The 20,186-nt window shown below is 47.3% G+C and overlaps 1 protein-coding gene across 1 annotated transcript in view; it reads left to right on the top strand.

The window, feature by feature from the left end:
* The window catches only part of HCN4 (hyperpolarization activated cyclic nucleotide-gated potassium channel 4), a 105,473-nt gene that overhangs the window by 69,972 nt on the left and 15,315 nt on the right, over positions 1-20,186 (top strand). The window contains exons 5-8 of the mRNA XM_009895578.1: positions 1,370-1,588; positions 15,101-15,247; positions 17,224-17,464; positions 19,871-20,035. Of these exons, the coding sequence (XP_009893880.1) occupies positions 1,370-1,588; positions 15,101-15,247; positions 17,224-17,464; positions 19,871-20,035 (772 nt within the window). The remainder of the gene's footprint in view (positions 1-1,369; positions 1,589-15,100; positions 15,248-17,223; positions 17,465-19,870; positions 20,036-20,186) is intronic.

Here is a 20,186-nt window from a genome sequence, read left to right as displayed (position 1 = left end):
GCATTAACACTCTCCAGAGGTTCCAGCTCTTTGCCACAGCTCACAAACAGCGACAGTACGCTTTGGTTCTGTTTACTACTTCTAAGCTTACTGAAAAATTTCCATCAACATTAGTGACACTCAGAGAGCTGTTTGCAGAGAGGTCATCGGCTGTCCACCTGATTGTGATTGCATCCCTCCAAGGAGGTGTCCAGTAAACTACAGGGCTCCCAGCATCACTGGGCACTGGTGCTGAGGCTGATGCATCTCTCTGAATGGAGTTCACAAAAGTACTGCTTGTCTGTTTGACAAGCCACAAACCAGGCTTTCTGTACAATGACCTTCTAAGTTGCCAGGGTACATGTATCTGCACAGCTATATCCATAATGTTAACGCTTTCCTAGGAGCAGAAAGAAGACTGATGAATGTACAGATTATGTGCTGCGATGAGTGTCACTGTAGCAGAGGTATTTTTTCACATACCTTGTAATAGCTGTGTGTGATGACAGTGCATTTACTTTACAAGGTTTTGTGGCAAGGACTTGCTAGCATATAATACCCACAGGATAGTAAATGTACCTTGAGCTGTTCCATGAACTCAAGCTAATCAGAATAATCATGAAACTTATACTGTTTTTTTTCCCCTATCCCATGATGTAATTGCTGAGGTGCATCTTGTGTTAGTTGCAGTGGGAGAGCACAGGGTGTCTGAAAGAAGTCGTTGACTTCAGCTGGCTTCTTACGGTGGTTTATTGCATCTCTCAAATGAGACCATTTGTAGTTTCCTCAGCTCCCTGAAAAAAAACCCGTTTTACACTGAGAACTTGCTGTCTGGACATTATCATCTTAATTTTCTGCCCGTCCCATCTCTTCAGGTAATGACCAGAGATCCTGACCATTTCCTAAATTGCTGGGGAGTGATTTTCCCCACTCTAAGATCTTCCTGCTGGCAACCTTGCTCAGGCTGTCTTTTACCATTTCTCTGTTAAAGTCCATTTCCCGGTGGAGTAATCATTTGCTTCAGTTCCTTCTCCCACACGTGGGTCATTTTGATAATATCCCAATGCATCATTGCAGTTTATCCCAGGTTACCAGTCTGTCAGACTGTCTGGCTTCCTTTCTGGAAAGTTTTGCTGGAAAGAGTACATGGAAACTGTAAAAAACCCTCGCCAAAGTCAGTTAATGTTGGATGACTAAACTTGGGCTTTTTAAAAAAAAAAAAATTACGTGCGCCCAGCACTTCCAAGCCATCAAAGAATTAAATTGCGTGTTCAACATGTAAACATGGGACTTGTGGGTCTAATGTTAGATAACCTTTTCTGAAATGTGTTCATCCCAGAGAATGTCTTGTCCCACTGCTAAAGCTTTGTCTGTCTATCTGTCTCTTTAGAATGACTCCTGGGGGAAGCAGTATTCCTATGCGCTGTTCAAGGCAATGAGTCACATGCTCTGCATTGGGTATGGGCAGCAGGCGCCCGTTGGCATGTCAGATGTGTGGCTCACTATGCTGAGCATGATTGTCGGTGCCACCTGCTATGCCATGTTCATCGGCCATGCCACAGCCCTAATCCAGTCTCTGGACTCCTCACGGCGTCAGTACCAGGAGAAGGTAAGGACTGGGGTTTGCGACCCTTATGTGACCCAGGGGTGGTTTATGCACTGTCTGGATGAAGCCAGGGCTGTCACTGACCCATGTGAGAGGCCAAAGGTGCAGTGTCTTTGTCGCCACGGCTGTTTGTTGGTAATTCATATCCACCCAATCACTCAAACAGACCCTCAGGAGGAAATACTTGCAAGATCAGATGAATAATAGTAGGGCAAGTGGGTGATTTTTGTTGTCTCTGACTGTCTTTTTAGATCAACATTATCAATGTCACTGGTATCTAAAATTGTAAGTCACTTTTTCCTTTCCGCGATCTTGTTTCAAATCCCGGGTGAATGTTCCAGAATGTGCAGCTTTTGTTTAGCAAGTACTTTCTTTAAAAGTATCCAGATTATATTCACTTCAGTGCTCATGAGTGAAACTACGTAACAAACCCCAAAGCACTGATCAAAGCTCAGGAGCTCCCAACAGGTTCCCCAGGTAGCTATCGAATTAATTGAGCAGTTGTTGGATTGCATAATGTAGGGCACAGAGAGAAATGTCACAACTGCTCGGGTTACCCCTGCAGCGGCAGTAACTGGTGGTGGTGTGTTTAAGGCAATGCTGTGAATTTGGAAGATGGTAAGGGGCAAACTGGGCCACTCGCTGTGACTCAGCCGATGAAGGATAACTCATGGAACTGCATCAGTTCCTTCCCTCTTTCCATGCCTTCAGTATATTGCTGTCCGCACGATGACATTTTGTTATCTAAAGCAAAGGGGCTGCTGGTGCAATGATACTTTTCCCTCGAGGACATAGACAGGCTGAACTTCTGCCTTCAACTTCCGGTTGAACTGGTAGGCTTGCACCTCCACAGAGCAGGAGAGCTGATTGAAGAGTGACTGTGCATAACGAAGAGCAAGCGCCTGTGTGGCTCAGAGGTGAGGAAGGGACTTCACCGCAAAGACAGTAGGTTAATTTCAGGCATCAACAAAAGCAACTGCCCTCAATTAGTAAGGCTGAGGATGCCATAGGCAAAGAGGTGTTATGGTCAGGGTCTTACGGATGCATTTGATCTGAAGATTAAGAAGGGGAAGAATTAGATGCTAACCTTATTCTGACCCTGCCAGGTGCAGTTAGGTTAGGTGTGAGGGTAGCTGTTGTTCCAGTGGGTAAAGGATGACTAGCATGCACAAGGCTTAAGAAAAGTGAATTTTAAGTTGCTACATGAGAGGAGGTGGGAGAAAAGATTTGTTAGATGGCCTAGGAACAGGTTTGAGACATGGGGGCTCCAACACTGGACCACAGAAAGACCTTGAAGTAGCTCAGAGAGTGAAAGCAAAGAAGACCAGAGGCTGAGTCATGCTTTGAGGGTAGGGACAATCTCAAATGCAGCTAGAGCTGAAAGAGAGAAGAAGCCTAGGAGAAGTGTGGAGGACTGGCATGCAATTAGAGCACTGGGCTTTGTATAGAGTTTTACCACTGTGTTACAAATTGGCTGGACTAATTCTAATTGAGAGTAAGGTGTGCCAAAGAGAAGGACACTGCAGCACTAGGAATGCAAGCTGATCAAATCTGTGTATGCAGAGTATGTATTCAAATGTATTTGAAGTAGCATAGAAGTCAAGGACTGATTTGCAAATCCAACCACCTGGTCAACCTAGCCGCAGCCAAATTTACACCTGCAGGACTGGGCACTATGATTTTTTCCCCAGCCAGATCAGAAGACAAGGGCAGAACTTGACCCTGGAAGTTGGATTCCGGTCAGTGCTCAGGGAAATCAGTCACCAGTAAGCCAGCAAGGACTGTGGCTGAGGTGGCAGAAGAAGTGTGAGATGGTAAAGCCTGATTAGAATTGGAGATGTGAATGAGAGGTTTAATAGATCCAGGAGGAAAGCTATGTGATTTGTCAGCAGGTAGAGGATTTAACAAAGGGTGTATTTCATGTGTAGCGGTTAAAGCAGGTTCATTTCCCAAGGTATTCTCCTAGGAATAAAGCCTCAGGGATTGAGTACGTTCATTTTCCTCTTGCAAATGGGACAAATGATGGCCTTAAAACAAATATGTATTTACTTTCTGCATTCCTTAGCACTTGAATAGCCGTGATTAAAATGAGGCTGCTTCGTGATTTGCAGCCCTGCAACTCAATTTAGTTCAGTCCTCATGGGACAATGTGTCTGTTGAAGCATATTATAAGCGAAGAATCTCAACACGTTTGCAGGTCGATTGGTAAACGCAGGCAGCAGTTTAGAAACTTCTGCTGAGCGCACCTTTGGGCTGCAAACTGGGCTCTGCCTCTCACCTCGGCAGAGGCTCAGGCAGCAGAGATTTCGGCAGCTGTTCTGGGAGTAGCCAAAGAAAGGGGAGACAGTGGGGAGAGGGAGGAATAGCAGAAATAACATGGTAACAGGACAGGTGGTTAGAGCTAGTAACTGTACTCACAGGCTTTGCTTTGTGTAACCCTCAGGACAAGGTTCAGGAATGAGTTTGTGATGAAGTTTCATATTGTCTAGATCTCTGCCAAACCAACTTGTTCTTCCCTTGTACAAACAGAGCTTTTGAGAAGAGGAATAAAAGCCAAGATGTGTTGTCTGTTGGCTTCAGTAGCAGACTTGTCTCACTCTGGGTTGCATTCATCGAACATTTGGACACTTAATCCCTGTCCTGTCTAAATCTCCTCCTGTAGCATCTGACTTCATGCTATGCTAATTTCTGCAAGGCTGGGAGGCAGTGTAGGATTGATGGGGTGGTAGGAAGCATGGAAAATTTGGAGAGGGAAGTTGCGCCCTCCAAGACAGCGTAGTGCTGAGGTTTCTGAGTACAAGTGGAGAGTCCCGTGTGTCATCGAGCACTCACACCAGCTCAGGCACTGGAACTGGCACAGCCATCATGTAAGTCTGGCTCTGTGCCTCCCTTAAAAAGCTCTGAATCAGAATAGCTCTTTAGATCCGGCACTCTGAAGTGACTGTTTTATTTCCAGTCCCAGAGGCAAAGTTAGAAGGGACTTGTCTGTCCCATCTTGCATTGCAGAGGGTGTTATGCCCTAAATCACTTGCACATGGTCACAGCGCAGGATCAGGAGCTGACTCTTATCTCTTAACCTCAGTCTGGTGTCTAACTCCGAAATATCTTTGCACCCAAGATCGGTGTCTATGTCCTACATGTGAGAGAATATTACTACAAGTCCATCCTGAAGGATTCTGATGGAAAAAATTCCCAAAGTCGTGTTGTGCAGTTCCATATTGTAACTGAATTGATCTCAGAGCTCTGACCAAAGAGGGGAAGCTTCACATACCTGTTCTCACCCGGTGCTCCCTGCCACTATTCTTAACTGCACCGCTTCACTCTTGTGCCCCACCTTTCATACTTTTCAGACCTTTATTGAGCTGATTTCTTTTTTCTGAGTTAGTTTTCTGCCAGGTTAGTGGGTTGAATGAGCTTACTGTAGAGTCCAGTGAGTGCCAAAGCTGGTGCAAGGTGCTGGTGGAGGAGCTCCATAAGCAAGAGCAGAGGCGCAAAGCCCTTTTCAGCTGTTCTTGGATCAGCTCAAGCCTTAACATGTAAGTTCATAATTGGCTGCGAAATCACCCCACAACCTGTAGTAACTGTGGCTCACAAGAGAGAGTGTTTCCTGCCCAGGAGCTGAATAAACTAGACTGATATGCAAGTTATTTTCATGCTTTTTGCAGGTTCCCCTATTAATTTCTTTCTCTAATCCCAAAGCTCAGCTGGATTAATATTTATGTCAAGTCACCACGCGCACACACACTCAGCCTCCCCAGCAGACTCCGTAACCTTGAGGCTTTGGGGAGTGGTGATTATGCTGCTTACTGCAGCCACGCTCCTCGGAACAAAGCAGAGAGAGACTCTGGGCTTCGCTCTCCCATCCCAGCAGGATGCAAACAGCGATGGGTATCCTGCAGAGAGGCTCAACTCCCCCATGTTATCTTCTCAGGTACATATGGAAGAATGACTGATGAGAGGTAGGAATTGCTGCTGTCAGCATTGCAGAGCCCAGTAAAGCCGTAATCTCTCCTTCCAGAGCCGCATCTCTCCTCAAGATCTGTCTGCAACACTGGCATTCTCTCAGGCTCTTTGCTCTCCTGCTCCTCCTCCCCCCGAACAGTCTATTCAGTGCCTCTTGTTCTTAAAATATATATTGAAACTGGGTAGATACTTGCATGTTCACTTGTCATTATTCTGAAGAAGCACCTGCTGCAGCACGGTTGCAAGGGGGCAAGCAGGTGACACTAGAGAGAGCATCACTTCATAAATCCTACAGAAGCACTAATGACATCCCCTCTCAGTTCCTGAGACAGCCCTGCTCAACCATCAGCACAGTCCGTGCCACAGTTTTATCCCATGGTCTGGCTATCCAAGCAAAAAAGCACTTTACTGTCCAACTCTCAACATTTCGGGCCTTGTCATCAGCCTGAAGGTGAGAGGAGCCCTCAGCCTGACCCTTCATGGCTACTCCCGTGGTTTTAGGTTGGTTTATTATGCAGTTTGGTGTTCTGAAGTGCCTCCAAATGAATGTGTGCAGGGAATTTGGTGCAGAGATCCCTAGCTGTGGTCCTGGATACAGTATAATCACGTTAGCCTGGCAACATGCCCTTGCTGATTAGCCCCCCTCCACCCCTCCTTTAAGCAGAGCTAATTAACCCAAGCGCAGCATTGTACCGAAGCTGTGTTAATTCTTGTGGCTCCAGGGTTGGCTTAGCCAGTGCTACCTTGGGGACGACGCAGCGCCGATACATTAAGATAACTAGTGTCAGCTGCTCTGTTAGTGTGGAGTTGGGCAAAGACTGCCATTATTCCCACATCTACTCCGCCACAAACCTGTCGGATGGGAGATTTCATGTTCATTACCACTCTGGACAGGATTTGAAGTGCCATTCCCAAGGTGATTGGTCACCAATGTCTGTAGGTTCTCAGGCGGCATTCCAAGATTCGTAGAGTCCAAAGGGGTTATGTAGAAGTCCCCTTCTGAGCTAACATCTCAATCCTGAATGTCAGGAAAGCTGCAAAGCTCCCTTACTTTTCTGGTAATGTGTCTGAAGGAGAGGGTAGAGAGTGTGCAGCACTCCAGAAATTAAAGGCGTCTGGAAAACTTAATCAAATGCAAAATTTAATCAAATTTCCTAATTGGAAAAGTTTGGAGTGCCTTGCTTTATCCTGTTATGACTGCAATAGTTGTGTATTACCTCAGTCTGTTAAGAGATGGCCTGAGAGTTTGCCCACGTTACTGTCAATGAAAGCATTTGGGGTTGATAACAAGGCTAAAAAATGATGTGCTTTAATGGTTGTGTCTAGGGGCAAGGGCCTCTGATGTGCACTGGGCTGGGTGTCTCAGCTCTGCCTCTAGGTAGTCTCTTCTGTAATCAGGAGTGGGTTTTCTGGCTGGTTTGCAGTCCAGAGTCAGCGAGTGGAAGGAGCAAGATTAGATGCAGCTTCAGTTTACAGGAGAGTTCCAACTTCCCCCCTGACATATTAAAGAATGGCTGGAATAGTAAAGGGTCCCCCATCCCCACCTTCTCTGCGTCTCCACCCACACGTGATACTAGGTCCAAGGAGGTTGCAGAAAATTGCAACCTGATGTAAGCTGGCCCTCCTTTGAGTGGGAATTTGGACCAGATGATCCCCCAGAGGTCCCTTCCAACTTATATCATCCTTTGACTCTTATTTAAAGTCCCTAAATGCTTTCAGGCAGTGAGCAGCCAAGTTTCAGTGAGAATGGCTGGCTCGGGGTTGTGCATCCAGCGCTGCAAGTGGCTGTCCTTTTACAGATACCACATCCACCTCAATTTTAGAAGAATGTTTGTAAGAAATAGGTAACTGAGTGGTATAAATAATGATTTGTTCAGTTCAGCTCAACCAAAAAATCAGAAGTTTGTGCCAATTGTTTAAAGGTTATTTAATCCTTTTCATGAAAGAATCCTGGGTTGGTTATAAAATGCAAATGTTTTTTCAATGAAAACCTAATGTTTTCTTTTAAAAACGTCTTGCAGTGCTAATTGCCTTCCCTTTAGAGTCTTAACTAATCTGGGGTCTAGTAGTTTTTGTTCTTGCAAGAATATTTCATTGGCGAACTCCTTATTCCTTGAAACTGTTTACCCATGTGTTACAGAGAAGCCCCATTTTGAAGCTGTAAAAAACGTCTTCTAGATATCTATGCGGTGTGATCAGTCAGCACTTACAGCAGACAGTGCCCAGCTGTGTGAGTGTGTCCACCTTATGGGTGGTAGAGCCTGTATGGAGCCTATGACTGCCACGAAATGCAGAGGTACATGCAGTACCCACTCCATGCTCACGCCAACAATGGAAGGAAGGAGTCAGCAGCATCGTGGTGTCTTTGTAGCACATCTTTACACAAGGAAAAACGAAACTGCCATGTAGATTGCCTTCTGTCAGCGGGTTTACATTGGGCATTCGTCTTGGTTTGCTGTGATTATAGCTAGGATTTTGCTATCTTATTTCTGAGAGTGGAAGCTGGACAGATAGTTCTGTTCTTTGAGCAATGTCGGTGACAGCCCGGTCTGAGCAGTATGTTTGTGCACGCACGAGCACCGCGTGTGTTGTCACGGGAAGGAAAGTGGTGTTGCCTCAGCAGTTCTTCGTATCCCAGTGTGGGATTTCAAACTTCATTATCAGTTTTGGAATTCATTTTGGCACTTGAACTGTAAATAAATAAATAAATACATCATAATGCGAAGAGCTAAGCCTCCCTGCTGAGCCGCCTCTCCTGGCAAAAGGCTGCTCCCAGCAATACTGATTTCAAATTGCACAGACTCACTGTTCCTTTTTCCCCATCTCCGGCCTTTGTCTGGTGGCAGATTTTAGCTCATCTTGCTCGTTCTACTCTTCTGATGAAAGTAATGCTGATCTCTTTTTCCCCATCACGCCTCCAAATATGTAGATCCAGAGACACGACCCGACATCTCCAAAATATCCTGTGAGATGAGTTTCCCAGTGCTTAATGAGTAATAAAGGATTCATTGACCAGGTCCAAAAGTTTCCTCTGCTGGACTACTGACGATGCTAGGACGTGTCCTCTCAAACCCAGCAAGTCATTCTCCTCAGGTGCCTTTCCCAGGCTGGAGCCAGTCATGGAAACAAGCTATTTCTGTAGCCGTGATGAACAAGTTTGTACATAGTATATTCACCATTGTACCACCTTGCCATGATGCACAGGATTAGACCTTATGGCTGAGCACCTGCAAGAGCAGACAAACGGGGCACTGCCCACAATATGTAATGCAGAGATTTGTCCCAAAGTTCTTGGATCTGCTCTCCTAGGACCTCCTGAAGATAGCAGACATTTCCATTGCTTGCAGCAAAGCCAGGCCACGTCCTCTGGGTGTGTGACTGCAAGCTCAGCGCTGTGTGCTAACAGCACCATCCCCCATGGTGGGGTTCCCTGGCTCGCGCTGTGTGCTAACAGCACCATCCCCCATGGCGGGGTTCCCTGGCTCGCGCTGTGGCCACTGCAGCAATGCAGCTGATGGGAGGAAGTAAACAACAGTTTCATCAGGCTCATAATTGACCCTACTCGGTCTGTTGACATCTCACAGCCCAGAAATGGGATTGTCTGAAGCATAATCCTTGCTTGAATAGGTACTGATTAACAGCAAAGGGAGGCAGCTACGGCACCTGATCAGCCATCCTCAATGTAATGAATGTTGGATAGAAAGTGGAAAAAAAGCTCCAAGAGTTTTCTGCTAGTGTCTGTGGTCTTTGGAACACAGCAAGAGATAAAGAGCCTGATTCGAGGTAAGATAGTTTCTGAAGATATCGCTGTGGTAAGGGTAAAAGCATTCCATGTTTTTCAGCATGTAACATGCAACACTTAAAAATCATCTTCCAGTAGCAAATTGAGCTAGTGCCGTGATACAAAAATTAAGCCAGTCTTTGGAAGAGCTCAGAACCAGGACATTAGGTAAAGCTTTTTGCAGAATGGAGGTAGCTGTCGAATAACTTCCAAAGCTGAAGGGTAGATGGACGTGGGTTTAAATTTACCTCATTAATCAGAAAGCAAAAGTAGCTCTGAAAATCTTTGGTGCTGTGCCGGATGTGGTCTGAGGTGTTCTGATATTGAAATAACCACCAATTTCTAAACAGCCTGCTACAATCTGCCTGTACCACGCTCTGATCTCCCCCCATACTGTTCCCCTCATGCGGGCAGCCCAGCTGTCTCCCCACTTACTACTTCACTTAGAGTTTCCCCTGGTTCCCTCTGTGAAGGAATCCAGCTCCCGCTTCAGCCTCATCTGTAAGCACATCCTCTTACTGCCTGGGGGCCAGAGGGTATAGGAAGGACAGCATATGCCTGAATACAGCTCCTCTCAATCACTTCCCCATTGCTATGGAGAAGCCAGCCCCGTGCACGTTTAATTTTATGAATGTCTATATTCTTGTTGGAAAACAGCAGGACAGTGCTCATGAGCATGAGTACGCATGTAGAGCCAACTGCGTTCATAAGTGTTGGCAGACTCAGGATAAACTGAGATAGCCTGCACCAGTTACAGTGCTCAGCAAAATTTCAGGAAGAGAAAAGAGCAACATTCTATAAGCTAGGACTCATGCTGAATATGATCAAGTATGGAGCTCTGCAGAGGGAAACCAACAAAGATTGCACCAGCGGGGTCATCATGATTTTATTGAGTTACAAAAATTCACTTTTCTTCCCTTAGATCACTCACTCCTGGAGTCATTTGACTCCATGAGAATGTGTGTCTTGATCATTTTAAGTAAGATGTGTATCTGGTCATAGAACAAACCCTGAGGATGGGAATATGAATGGCTTAAAAGACAAAAAATGGAACTCAGAAAAAAATGGAACTCTTATCTCAGGCTGAGAGAGTTTGGGTTGTTCAGCCTGGAGAAGAGAAGGCTCTGGGAAGACCTTATAGCCACTTCCAGTATCTGAAGGGCGCCTACAAGAAAGCAGGAGAGGGACATGTAGCGATAGGACAAGGAGTAATGACTTCCAACTGGAAGAGGGGAGATTTAGAATAGATATTAGGAAGAAATTCTTCACTGTGAGGGTGGTGAGCCCCTGGCGCAGGTTGCCCCGAGAAGCTGTGGCTGCCCCATCCCTGGAGGTGCTCAAGGCCAGGTTGGACGGGGCTTGGAGCAACCTGGGCTGGTGGGAGGTGTCCCTGCCCAGGGCAGGGGGGTGGGAACTTGGTGATCTTCAAGGGCCCTTCCAACCTAAACCATTCTGTGATTCTATGATTTATTTGGTTTTGATGATTACTAAATGCTGAGGAGCTGCACTGTTTTACTTCTAATCATAGGTCAGAGAAAATAAAACAAAGATGCAACTGTGTCCCATCAAGACACTCCATCTGGTGAATCTCATGATTTGGTCTTTACCTCATGAAGCACTAATCCACTTGAGAGAGTCACAACATTGTACATGGTGGCTGCTCATGTGTATCTTACTCCAGTCTCACAAGATATATACTACCAGCATTTGAAATACTGTCAGAGCCTCATAATTTTTCACTTGAATGAAAATGCATTACTCTGCTTGGTTCTTCTTTTTCTTACACAAGTGCATCTCTGTTGACTTCATTGGAGTCCAAATGTGGAGACTGTAACCAAAATTAAACTCTGTCCCACAGTGATTGCAGCCTATTTCTGGAAGGATGCAAGCAGTACGTACAGCTCAGTGTAGGAAATGTGTATCTGTCCTCGGATAGAGGGAGACGAGCATCCCCAGTGCCTTCATTACAGTAGGTTATGTGTGCGTGCCCATCTCGGCAGCATACTGTGAACGTGTGTGTGTTTGAATTAACTGAGATGCAAAAATGGAAATCAAGGTTGCTCGGAAGCTCTGAAGAGTGTGTGGACCAAAAGAGGACTCAAAGAGGTGTCAATGCCAGGGCTGGGCTGGGAGCAGCCCTTCTTGGATGCAGGATCTTTTTTTATATTCAGAAGTAGGGCAAGGAAATAGTCCAGCCTTTTCAGACAATATTTTATTACTGCCAGAGAGAGGAGGGGTCATGACAGAGATTGAGGGCATGGAAGGAGTTAAAAATATTTAGTTCCCTTTGGACTGTGAATGATCTGAGCTTTAGTAGAAGGGGAGGGGAGTGGTGAGACAACGAGAGAAAGTGCCCAGTTCTAGAAGGAAAAATCCTCAGCTAAATGGTTCCCTTTTGATATATTAATACCTTCTTCAAGGGCTTATTTGAGGAAAAACAGACTTAAGAAAATGAGTTAGGATTTAAATGGACTCGATTGTCTTCAGAGAGATTTAAATAATTCCTAAATGAGTCTTTTTAGTTGAACTCAGAGAGGCCACTAATCTCTGCGCGTTCCTCTGAGCACAGGTCAGACTGAGGACATGGAGCCAAGTAAGAAGACTGAACAGAGAAGTGCGAGGGAGAAAGGAGGCAAAAGGGGGCTGTCAGGTTAGCCTGGCCACATCTGAAAGGCACTCAAAGGGATGCCCACTCAAGGGGGCATGAAGAGGCTTGAGAGAGTGCCAGATCTGCACGCTATCAGGGCCTCCGGTAAAAAAAGGAAGACCTGTAAATTCAGGGTTATCAGGCAATGTCTTTAATCCCCGTGCACTCTGCTGTTGATGTTCACCACACGATTACCCTTACCCCTTGGCTTCGTCCCATCACTGAGTGTTGCTGGTGATCTCAGGAGTGATCTCATTTAGAGCTTAGAGCTGAGAAGACACACGTACATCCCACTACACTTTGAAAGACCCTCCCTCAGGCAGTTTTTTAGTGTCCTCTTGGTTAGTCACTGTTGGTGCTTGACACCACAAGAGTGGTGGCCTTCAGCCTGGCTGAGCAGCTCCAAGGAGAGGGGGAAAACCTCACATGAATCTTCAATTCATCCAACATAGAGAGAAGGGGCTGATGCTTTCATTTCTGTGCACCTCTGCAGGACTCCATCTCTGCGCAAGGGAGAGTTAAGAGCACACAAAACTCTCCAGCTGGCATGGGTGAGAGGAGGTAGCAGGAGGTAGCACCAGCAAAGACAGGAGAGCCAGAATGTGTACCTCTTGTTAACTATGACAGAGAATTATGGTTTCTTATTTTACAATTTTCATTTATAACCATGTTCTTAATTTGTAATCGGAAGCAGAACCTTTTTTTCCTGGTGAAGTAAATTTGTCCTGCTTTTACTCTGAGCCTTATCTGGGGACAGTGATTGTAGGAGAATCTGACAAGCCCTAGGGACTTCGCAGAGCAGTAATTTATTGCTCTTTGTTACAAAGCCATAAATCCATGTACAGTAGTGAATAAGCAAAGAGTCTGAGTCGCCCCATCCAACCAGTGCTTGTGAGTCTGAGAAGCTGGGGGTATTTTTCCTGAGAAGCAAAGGTCAGATGAAGATAGATTGATCGCAAGTGCTTATGGTGGAGAGAAGAGGGGTAGCGGGCAGGTGGCTGGCAGCAGGTGAGGAGAGGCATCTTGTGACACTGGTCAATGTTCCAGTTCGAGATGTTGGGCTAAAACTAAGAGTATAAGGTGATATTTTTGGTAAATTATTTATTCAGCAAAAATACAGCATTAAAAGAAGCAGAACTGTTTGTGGATTTCACAGAATCACAGAATCTTCAGAGTTGGAAGGGACCTCTAGAGATCATCTAGTCCAACTTCCCTGCAAAAGGGGATAAATTTAGGATAAATTTAATAATCCTGAGTTAGCAGAATCTAGTCCCTAATGATTTCCCTTTCCATAATGAGTATCCTGCATGTCCTGTGTCCGATTTGCCAGGTCCCCTGGATGTCTCAAATGTTGCAGTGCATCTTCAGTGGCAGGAGACATCTATGTTCAGGCATCTGAGCCAAGCCCTTAAAATTTCTGCATTCAGGAGCATAACCTGCAAAGTCCTCAGACCAGTGAGTCGTCCACATGTGAGATGTTGGTTTCTGCTCCCTTTATCTTTCTCATTCACGAGCTGCAGACTCTGTGCGGCGCCCAGCGTAGCGCCGCCTGACACAACGCCCTGCCGGTCTCTACGGAACTTCGGCAATCCAAATAATAAAGTGCAGCGTTCATTGCCAATTCTCTGCCGGGCTCCCTGTGGGGAGGTGGTGACTCGCTTGACTTTGATCATGCTGTAGTGATCATGAATATTTACAGCCAGCTCCTCTGCTGCTAGCTACAGACAAAAAGCTCTGGAAATGCCAGGAAACCCCGAGTGTCCCCTCTGCCACCTTGGCTTCTTAGAGTAATTCCTTCTCCTCTCTGGTGCAGATCAAGTTGTTAGCATGCAAGGCAGTGTCAGCACAGACTGTACTGAGAGCAGAGCGACACTGGTGTGTGCAGGGGAGGTCTGTAATGAGCAGAAGTTTGGTAATTAGGCACTTCAGCACAAGCTGCAGTAAAGGGACATTCAGGGACAGATTTATCAGGGAGAAGAGGGGAAAGAGGGATGGCAAAGGGAGAGCACAGTCCTTTTGTCAGCGTTATTTAGTGTGGTACATGCTCAGGATCGTATTCTGTTCCGCATACCAGCGGGAGGGAGCATGACCATTGCAGTGTACACACCTTGTCCCTGCAGCGCCTTCAGGGCAAGTGGACCCATTTACAGTCCTGTGCCCTTGAGGAGGTGTCATTTGCTCATAGAAAGCACCATTCATCCCCAAATACTGCTCTGGCATCAGTCTGTGTGCCCTTGGATTCCCCTCTAAATGACACGGTGGAAATGCAAATTGTTAGGTAATAACAATTATTAGGGTTATATAGCACAAGTGCATGGGGCAATAGGGACCCGGCAAAAGGTGAAGAAGATCTGGACCTGTGCAGCCCTAGGTGGGAAAGCAAAGGTGCCATCGTAGCTGGGTAGACGAGAACACAGAGGAGAGGAAAAGCAGGTCCCGGGTACTGCAGCTTCAGCCGAATAACTGCCGGATTTCTGTCTCTGTGTGTCCTTCAGTTTGTCTGTGACTGTGAACATCCAAGGCAGGACTGTGTTCTGCTGTCTTGTACAGCCCCTGGTACAGTGGGTTCCTGTGCTTGGCTGAGGCCTCGAGGTGCTGCACATCGCTTACTGGTCTAGAGCCAAGCTGCCAGGTCATACACCCTGGCCACCATTCTGCTGCGTGCCACGGGAAAACCTTCTGTTGAGGGCACATTGTACTTCGTACTCTCATTCTGCACAGGGTTTGGACAGTCTTCGCTCAGCATTATTTGCTGAGAGAAGATTCCCAGCTGAGCACTTCTCACTCATCTCTGCTCCCAGTTTTTGCCGTGTGTGTAGGGGAGGACAGGCGCCTGGGCTGCTCAGCAGCCAGGGAGTGGGGAGTTGTCTCCACAGTGTAACTCGCTGAGGGGAAGTTTAAAGGTTAAGACATGGGACGGCCATTTGGGGAATATAACAAAGGCGTCTGCAAACTCCCCATGTGTTCAGACAGTTGCTCTCTCCTGCACCAGATATATCTGCCTGGGCCTGGCTTGACATGAAGGATGCAGGTATGGGTACGGTCTACCATGTGCTTGTCCATGAGTGGGTGCCATTTGTTGGATGTCCTGGTAATTCCTTCTCTTCCTCTCTCCCCTGTGCAGTACAAACAAGTGGAGCAGTATATGTCCTTCCACAAGCTCCCTGCAGACATGCGGCAGCGCATCCACGATTACTATGAGCACCGCTACCAGGGGAAGATGTTTGATGAAGAGAGCATCCTGGGAGAGCTGAGTGAGCCCCTCCGAGAGGTAAGGAGGGGGCGGTGAATGGGCAATGCATGTTCCTGTCATCTTTGACAGCTGTGGAGTTCCCGGTTTGCAGTGTCCTGTCCCAGTGCTTTTCAGAGCACACCATCAGTTGATGGGAGTGGTGGGAGGTCAGCTTTCCCGTTAGCACTGGCTGTGTGTGTGCTCTAGAGTCACGCCCAGCAGAGACAGCACATCCATGTGTCCGAGCAGCCATAAAGGCCCCGTTTTGCTTGGGCTCTACCTGCCTTTGTGTTGTGCCTAACTGTGTAGGAGAGCAAGGCCAAGAAGAACACGGTCCACAGCTTGGCTATGTCTCTGTCCAAGACAATTTCATTCAGAGGGAGTGACTGCCCTACCCGCTGGTGTATGTTGGGTATCCCCTTGCCTTGGTCACGGCAGAAGTCACTGCTGTGGAGAGAGAAGCCCAGGCCTTTGGCATTTGCAGGACTCCTGCCTGAGTCTGTTAATTGCTGCAGCACAAGTGATATCTGACATAAAGGCAGAGGGGGCTGCAGTATGCATCATGTGAACAGGTACATCTTGGCACCTTCTGAGGCCATGGCAATGTCTGGCAACGTCCTCCCTATTCCCAAAGAACCCCTGTAGGAGAGCACTCTGGAAAATGCCTTTCTATTACCTCACACTTCTGCAAGACCCCTTCCCTCCTCACGCTCACACGCACCCCTGGCTGGTACAGCGTCTCAGTAAGCTCCCGTCTCGTGCTCCCTAATATTAACCTATATCTCCTGTATTTGTATAAATGTCTCTGCGGTGCACTGGCCTCATCTGTGCCCCATCCATCAGCTGTACCAGCACATAGAGTCAGAGGAAAGGAGGAGCCTCCTAGCAGGGCCCGCACTTGAAAGGAGTGTCTACAGAAACCCTCCTCCCCGAGCTGAAGCCTAGCAGTGCAGGTTCTCCCTAGCGCGTGCCTCTAATATGTTACCCACAAGCACCAGAAATGGTCCTCCTCCTGATTTTCCCCCAGTCGCGTATCGCCATAGGAGAGAGAAGAGCTGAGGATCTGCCAGCCATATATTCAAACTAGTTCTGCCAGAGTCTAAAAGGGTTGAAAAGAACCCCGAAAAGAACCCCAGTGAGGAGGAGACAGATGCTTCCCCAGCCCTCTTTCTTCCTGCTCCAGTCATCCAGATCCTCCTTCCCTGCTTGGCTGGGGAGCGTTGTGCTGAGGTGATTTACTCAATATCACTTTCTGCCGCTTTCCGAATCTGAGCTGACACGGCACAGAGCAGCTCTTGTGCAGTGGAAAGTACTGTCATACCCTCCGAGTGACACCAAGCCACAGGAGGAGGCACAGTCCCTGTCTGCTGTATGACAGCTGAACAGCTGAATTGGGTTTTCTTCATCTGAGGTTGATGATCCAGCCCGTGCCCCAGTGACTCGTGGGCACCTCTCCCTCCCCTCTCTTGATGCTGTCCCCAGCTGCTCAGGATAATTCTTTCTCTAAGCACCTTGGCACATTTGTGCTGTTTAATACTTCATTGACAAGGAAGGGCAACAGAAAACGTAGGGCTGCCAAGGTGAGTTATAACATATTCCCAGAGAGGAGCCCTGGGCTTTGTCATCCAGCATTTCACCGGTGCTGTGCACCTCTCTCACAGCCCAAGGTTTCCTGCAGAAAGGGGTATATTGTGTGTATTTGGGAGGTTGGGAGGTATCATCCCGGCTTAAAGAGAAAGCATATGAATGAAAGCAGTGAAGCATGGTGTCAAGCCATCAGCTTCAGCTCACACTGCTACATGCTCTGAGCATCCAGAGCCCATTCCAGCCTGCACTGGGAGAGCCACACTAAGGGAAAAGCATTTTTTCCCCCCACTTTCTAATTTACAGATCGAATGGGGTTATTAGGATTTGACTAAATATATGTGTGTGTCTTTTCTGCTCCCTGTCCCATCTTTTCCCCTCCCTCCCTCTCTCTCTTTCTCTCCCTCTCTTTTGCATCGCATCATGGTCAGGAAATCATAAACTTCAACTGCCGGAAGCTGGTTGCCTCCATGCCCCTCTTTGCCAATGCAGATCCCAACTTTGTGACATCCATGTTGACCAAGTTGCGGTTCGAGGTGTTTCAGCCAGGGGACTACATCATCCGGGAGGGCACCATTGGCAAGAAGATGTACTTCATCCAGCATGGGGTGGTGAGCGTCCTCACCAAAGGCAACAAGGAGACCAAACTGGCAGATGGCTCCTACTTTGGAGGTGCGTGTTAATCAATCACCCTTATACAGCATTACCCACTCCTATTGCTCATATGTTCCTTAACGTGTCCTGGACGCACAGGCATGGCAGCATGTGGAACTGATACCCCAGGCACCTCCTCCTCCACCCTCTGTCTCTGTTCATCCCACCTGTCTTGCAGCTTCCCATATAGTAAATTGTGCAATGGGAGGTGACTGGGACTCAGGGGGAGTGCAGAAATCTAAACAATAAATAATAACAAAACAGAGAAGGGAAACTTAGTTCTTGTAGGTTCATTTCTTTTTGCCCCAAGCAAACTGACAGATCTGTGAAGCTGAGAACCTAAAGAAAAAAAATGAAGCATTCTCAATTCTCCAAGCACATTTATATGTTGCCTAGCCCTACCGTCTGGCATCTATCATAGGAGGTACTGTATAAACACGGAGGAAAAAACATAGTCCATCATCTCCCCAGCCTGTGGCTCAGCAAAATGTCGTGAAGGTCAGCAGGCAGGCGTAATGTATCAGCAGCAGAGCTCTGGAACAATGAAACTAGCATGACTGTAAGAGAAGATTTAGGATATTGCTCTTATGAGTAACACAGAGACACCCCCTCCTAGCTGTGCCTTGTAGGGACCTCACTGACAGCCCAAGACAGACAGTTCATGGAATCATAGAATGGTTAGAGTTGGAAGGGACCTTAAAGATCATCTCTTTCCAACCACTCTGCCATGGGCAGGGACACCTCCCACTAGACCAGGTTGTGCAAAGCCCTATCCAGCCTGGCCTTGAACACCTCCAGGGATGGGGCCTCCACAGCTTCCCTGGACAATTTGTTCCACTGTCTCACCACCCTCATAGTGAAAAATTTCTTCCTAATATCTACACTTAAGCCCTCCTCTTCCAGTTTGAAACCATTACCCCTCATCCTATCGCTACATGCCCTTGTAAACAGTCTTTCTCCAGCTTTCTTGTAGGCGCCCTTCAGATACTGGAAAGTTGCTGTAAGGTCTCCCCGGAGTCTTCTCTTCTCCGGGCTGAAGAGTCCCAGCTCCTCAGAGGAGAGGTGTTCCAGCCCACTCTGGTAGATGCGTATTTCAATACAAGCATGTTTCAGTGCACCACAATTAATGGCCTACCGAGAGGTGGCAGAATGAAACCTGCCTTTGCTTCCCTTCTATAAGGCCTTTTCTCTATTAAAAAAATCCTACGTTTCCTACGTTCTTAGACTCTTAGTTCCTGTGAAACAACCTGTCTGCACCTACCCGGAGTACAGGGATTTTGTACCTCCCTAGCAAGCTGGGTCAGTTTGCTGGGATTTGGAGTTACAGCATTGGAGTCAGGATACCCTGACGGACAGATTTTATTAAAATTGCCCATGACATTCAATGGGTTTTAGATACCATACACACAACTCCTCACACACATTCAAAGCCCGCACTGCCTCATAAGCATTATTATCTTAGGAAAGCAGCATAATAACACACTTATAACCTTGTGGTACTGCTATACCAGGGCTTTGAGGTAGACCCAGAATGAATCCTGAGAGTGGTGCTGGTGGATTGACACCCAAGGTACAGCAGAGAGAAGAGTGCTGTCAGTCTTTAAGTCACACTGTCTGTCTTTAGGTGCCTGTCTTAGCTGCCCGTACTCTGTGTAATCAGTGGAAAAGCAGGACTCAGGAGCTCTCCGCTGAGTGTTCAAGAAGCCCTGTCTGTGCCCAAGTCTGGCTGAGTGTTCAAGAAGCCCTGTCTGTGCTCAAGTCTGTGCCCAAGTCAGGCATATATTTTAGAGTCCAGGGGTTTCTATTCTGTAACCAGCTAAGCATTGTCCTGCGAGTAGCAGACTGCAGTGTAAATACACCGAGACTTAGTAGGTGCCACGAACTTGGCTTTCCCTGACAGTCTGTAAGCTGGTGGCACATCTACAAAAAACTGAAAACTTTGAAAAGACAAACATTCCAGGTGTAGGGATCAAAATTACTACCAGGCACCAATGCCCCAGGTCAGCACAGGGCCTTTACTACAAATCTAGAGAGAGAATTAGCTTCAATGAGAGCACGGCTTGACCTTCTGCTCCCAGTGCCCATGAGGAGCTGGAGAAAGACAACTTCTCCGCTCTGAATGCACAAATGGTATCTTCGATAATCCACCATAACAAAACTCAACCGGCTAATTAGATCAGCAGAATCCCTGAGGTGCAATTGTGTGTAGCAGCTGACACAACTGAGCCCCCTGGTATTTTTAAATGCTACTGCATATGCAGAATATTACCACTGCTCATGTTTTCAGTGGGAGTGCAGGTAGAGTCCAGCTAGCGAGGAGCCTGGGTGGCAGGCAGGACCACCCGTGAGTGACGGTGCCAGGTCTTGTATCGCAAGGGTGATGGTGTCTATCCCCATGTTCTCAGGCTGGGTCTTTCATTCCAGAAATTTGCCTGCTGACCCGTGGCCGGCGCACAGCCAGCGTGCGAGCTGATACCTACTGCCGGCTCTACTCCCTCTCAGTAGACAACTTCAACGAGGTGCTGGAAGAGTATCCCATGATGCGGCGAGCTTTTGAAACCGTGGCACTTGACAGGCTGGACAGAATTGGTAAGTAGAAGGTGTGAGGGTGTCCTTGCCAGTACCTGCTACCCTGGCAGTCTCCAGGCTTGGTCCTTAGTTCCTTTGCTGGAGTTGTGAACTGAAGGAGGTCCCAGCCTGTCTCTCCTTGCCTGACTTCAGCTACTACAAGGAACCCCAT

The sequence above is a fragment of the Charadrius vociferus genome, unplaced genomic scaffold (genome assembly GCF_000708025.1).
Source record: "Charadrius vociferus isolate BGI_N301 unplaced genomic scaffold, ASM70802v2 scaffold132, whole genome shotgun sequence".
Taxonomy (NCBI): domain Eukaryota; kingdom Metazoa; phylum Chordata; class Aves; order Charadriiformes; family Charadriidae; genus Charadrius; species Charadrius vociferus.
Note: the sequence above shows the minus strand (reverse complement) of the source record. Positions and strands in the feature narration are given on the sequence as shown.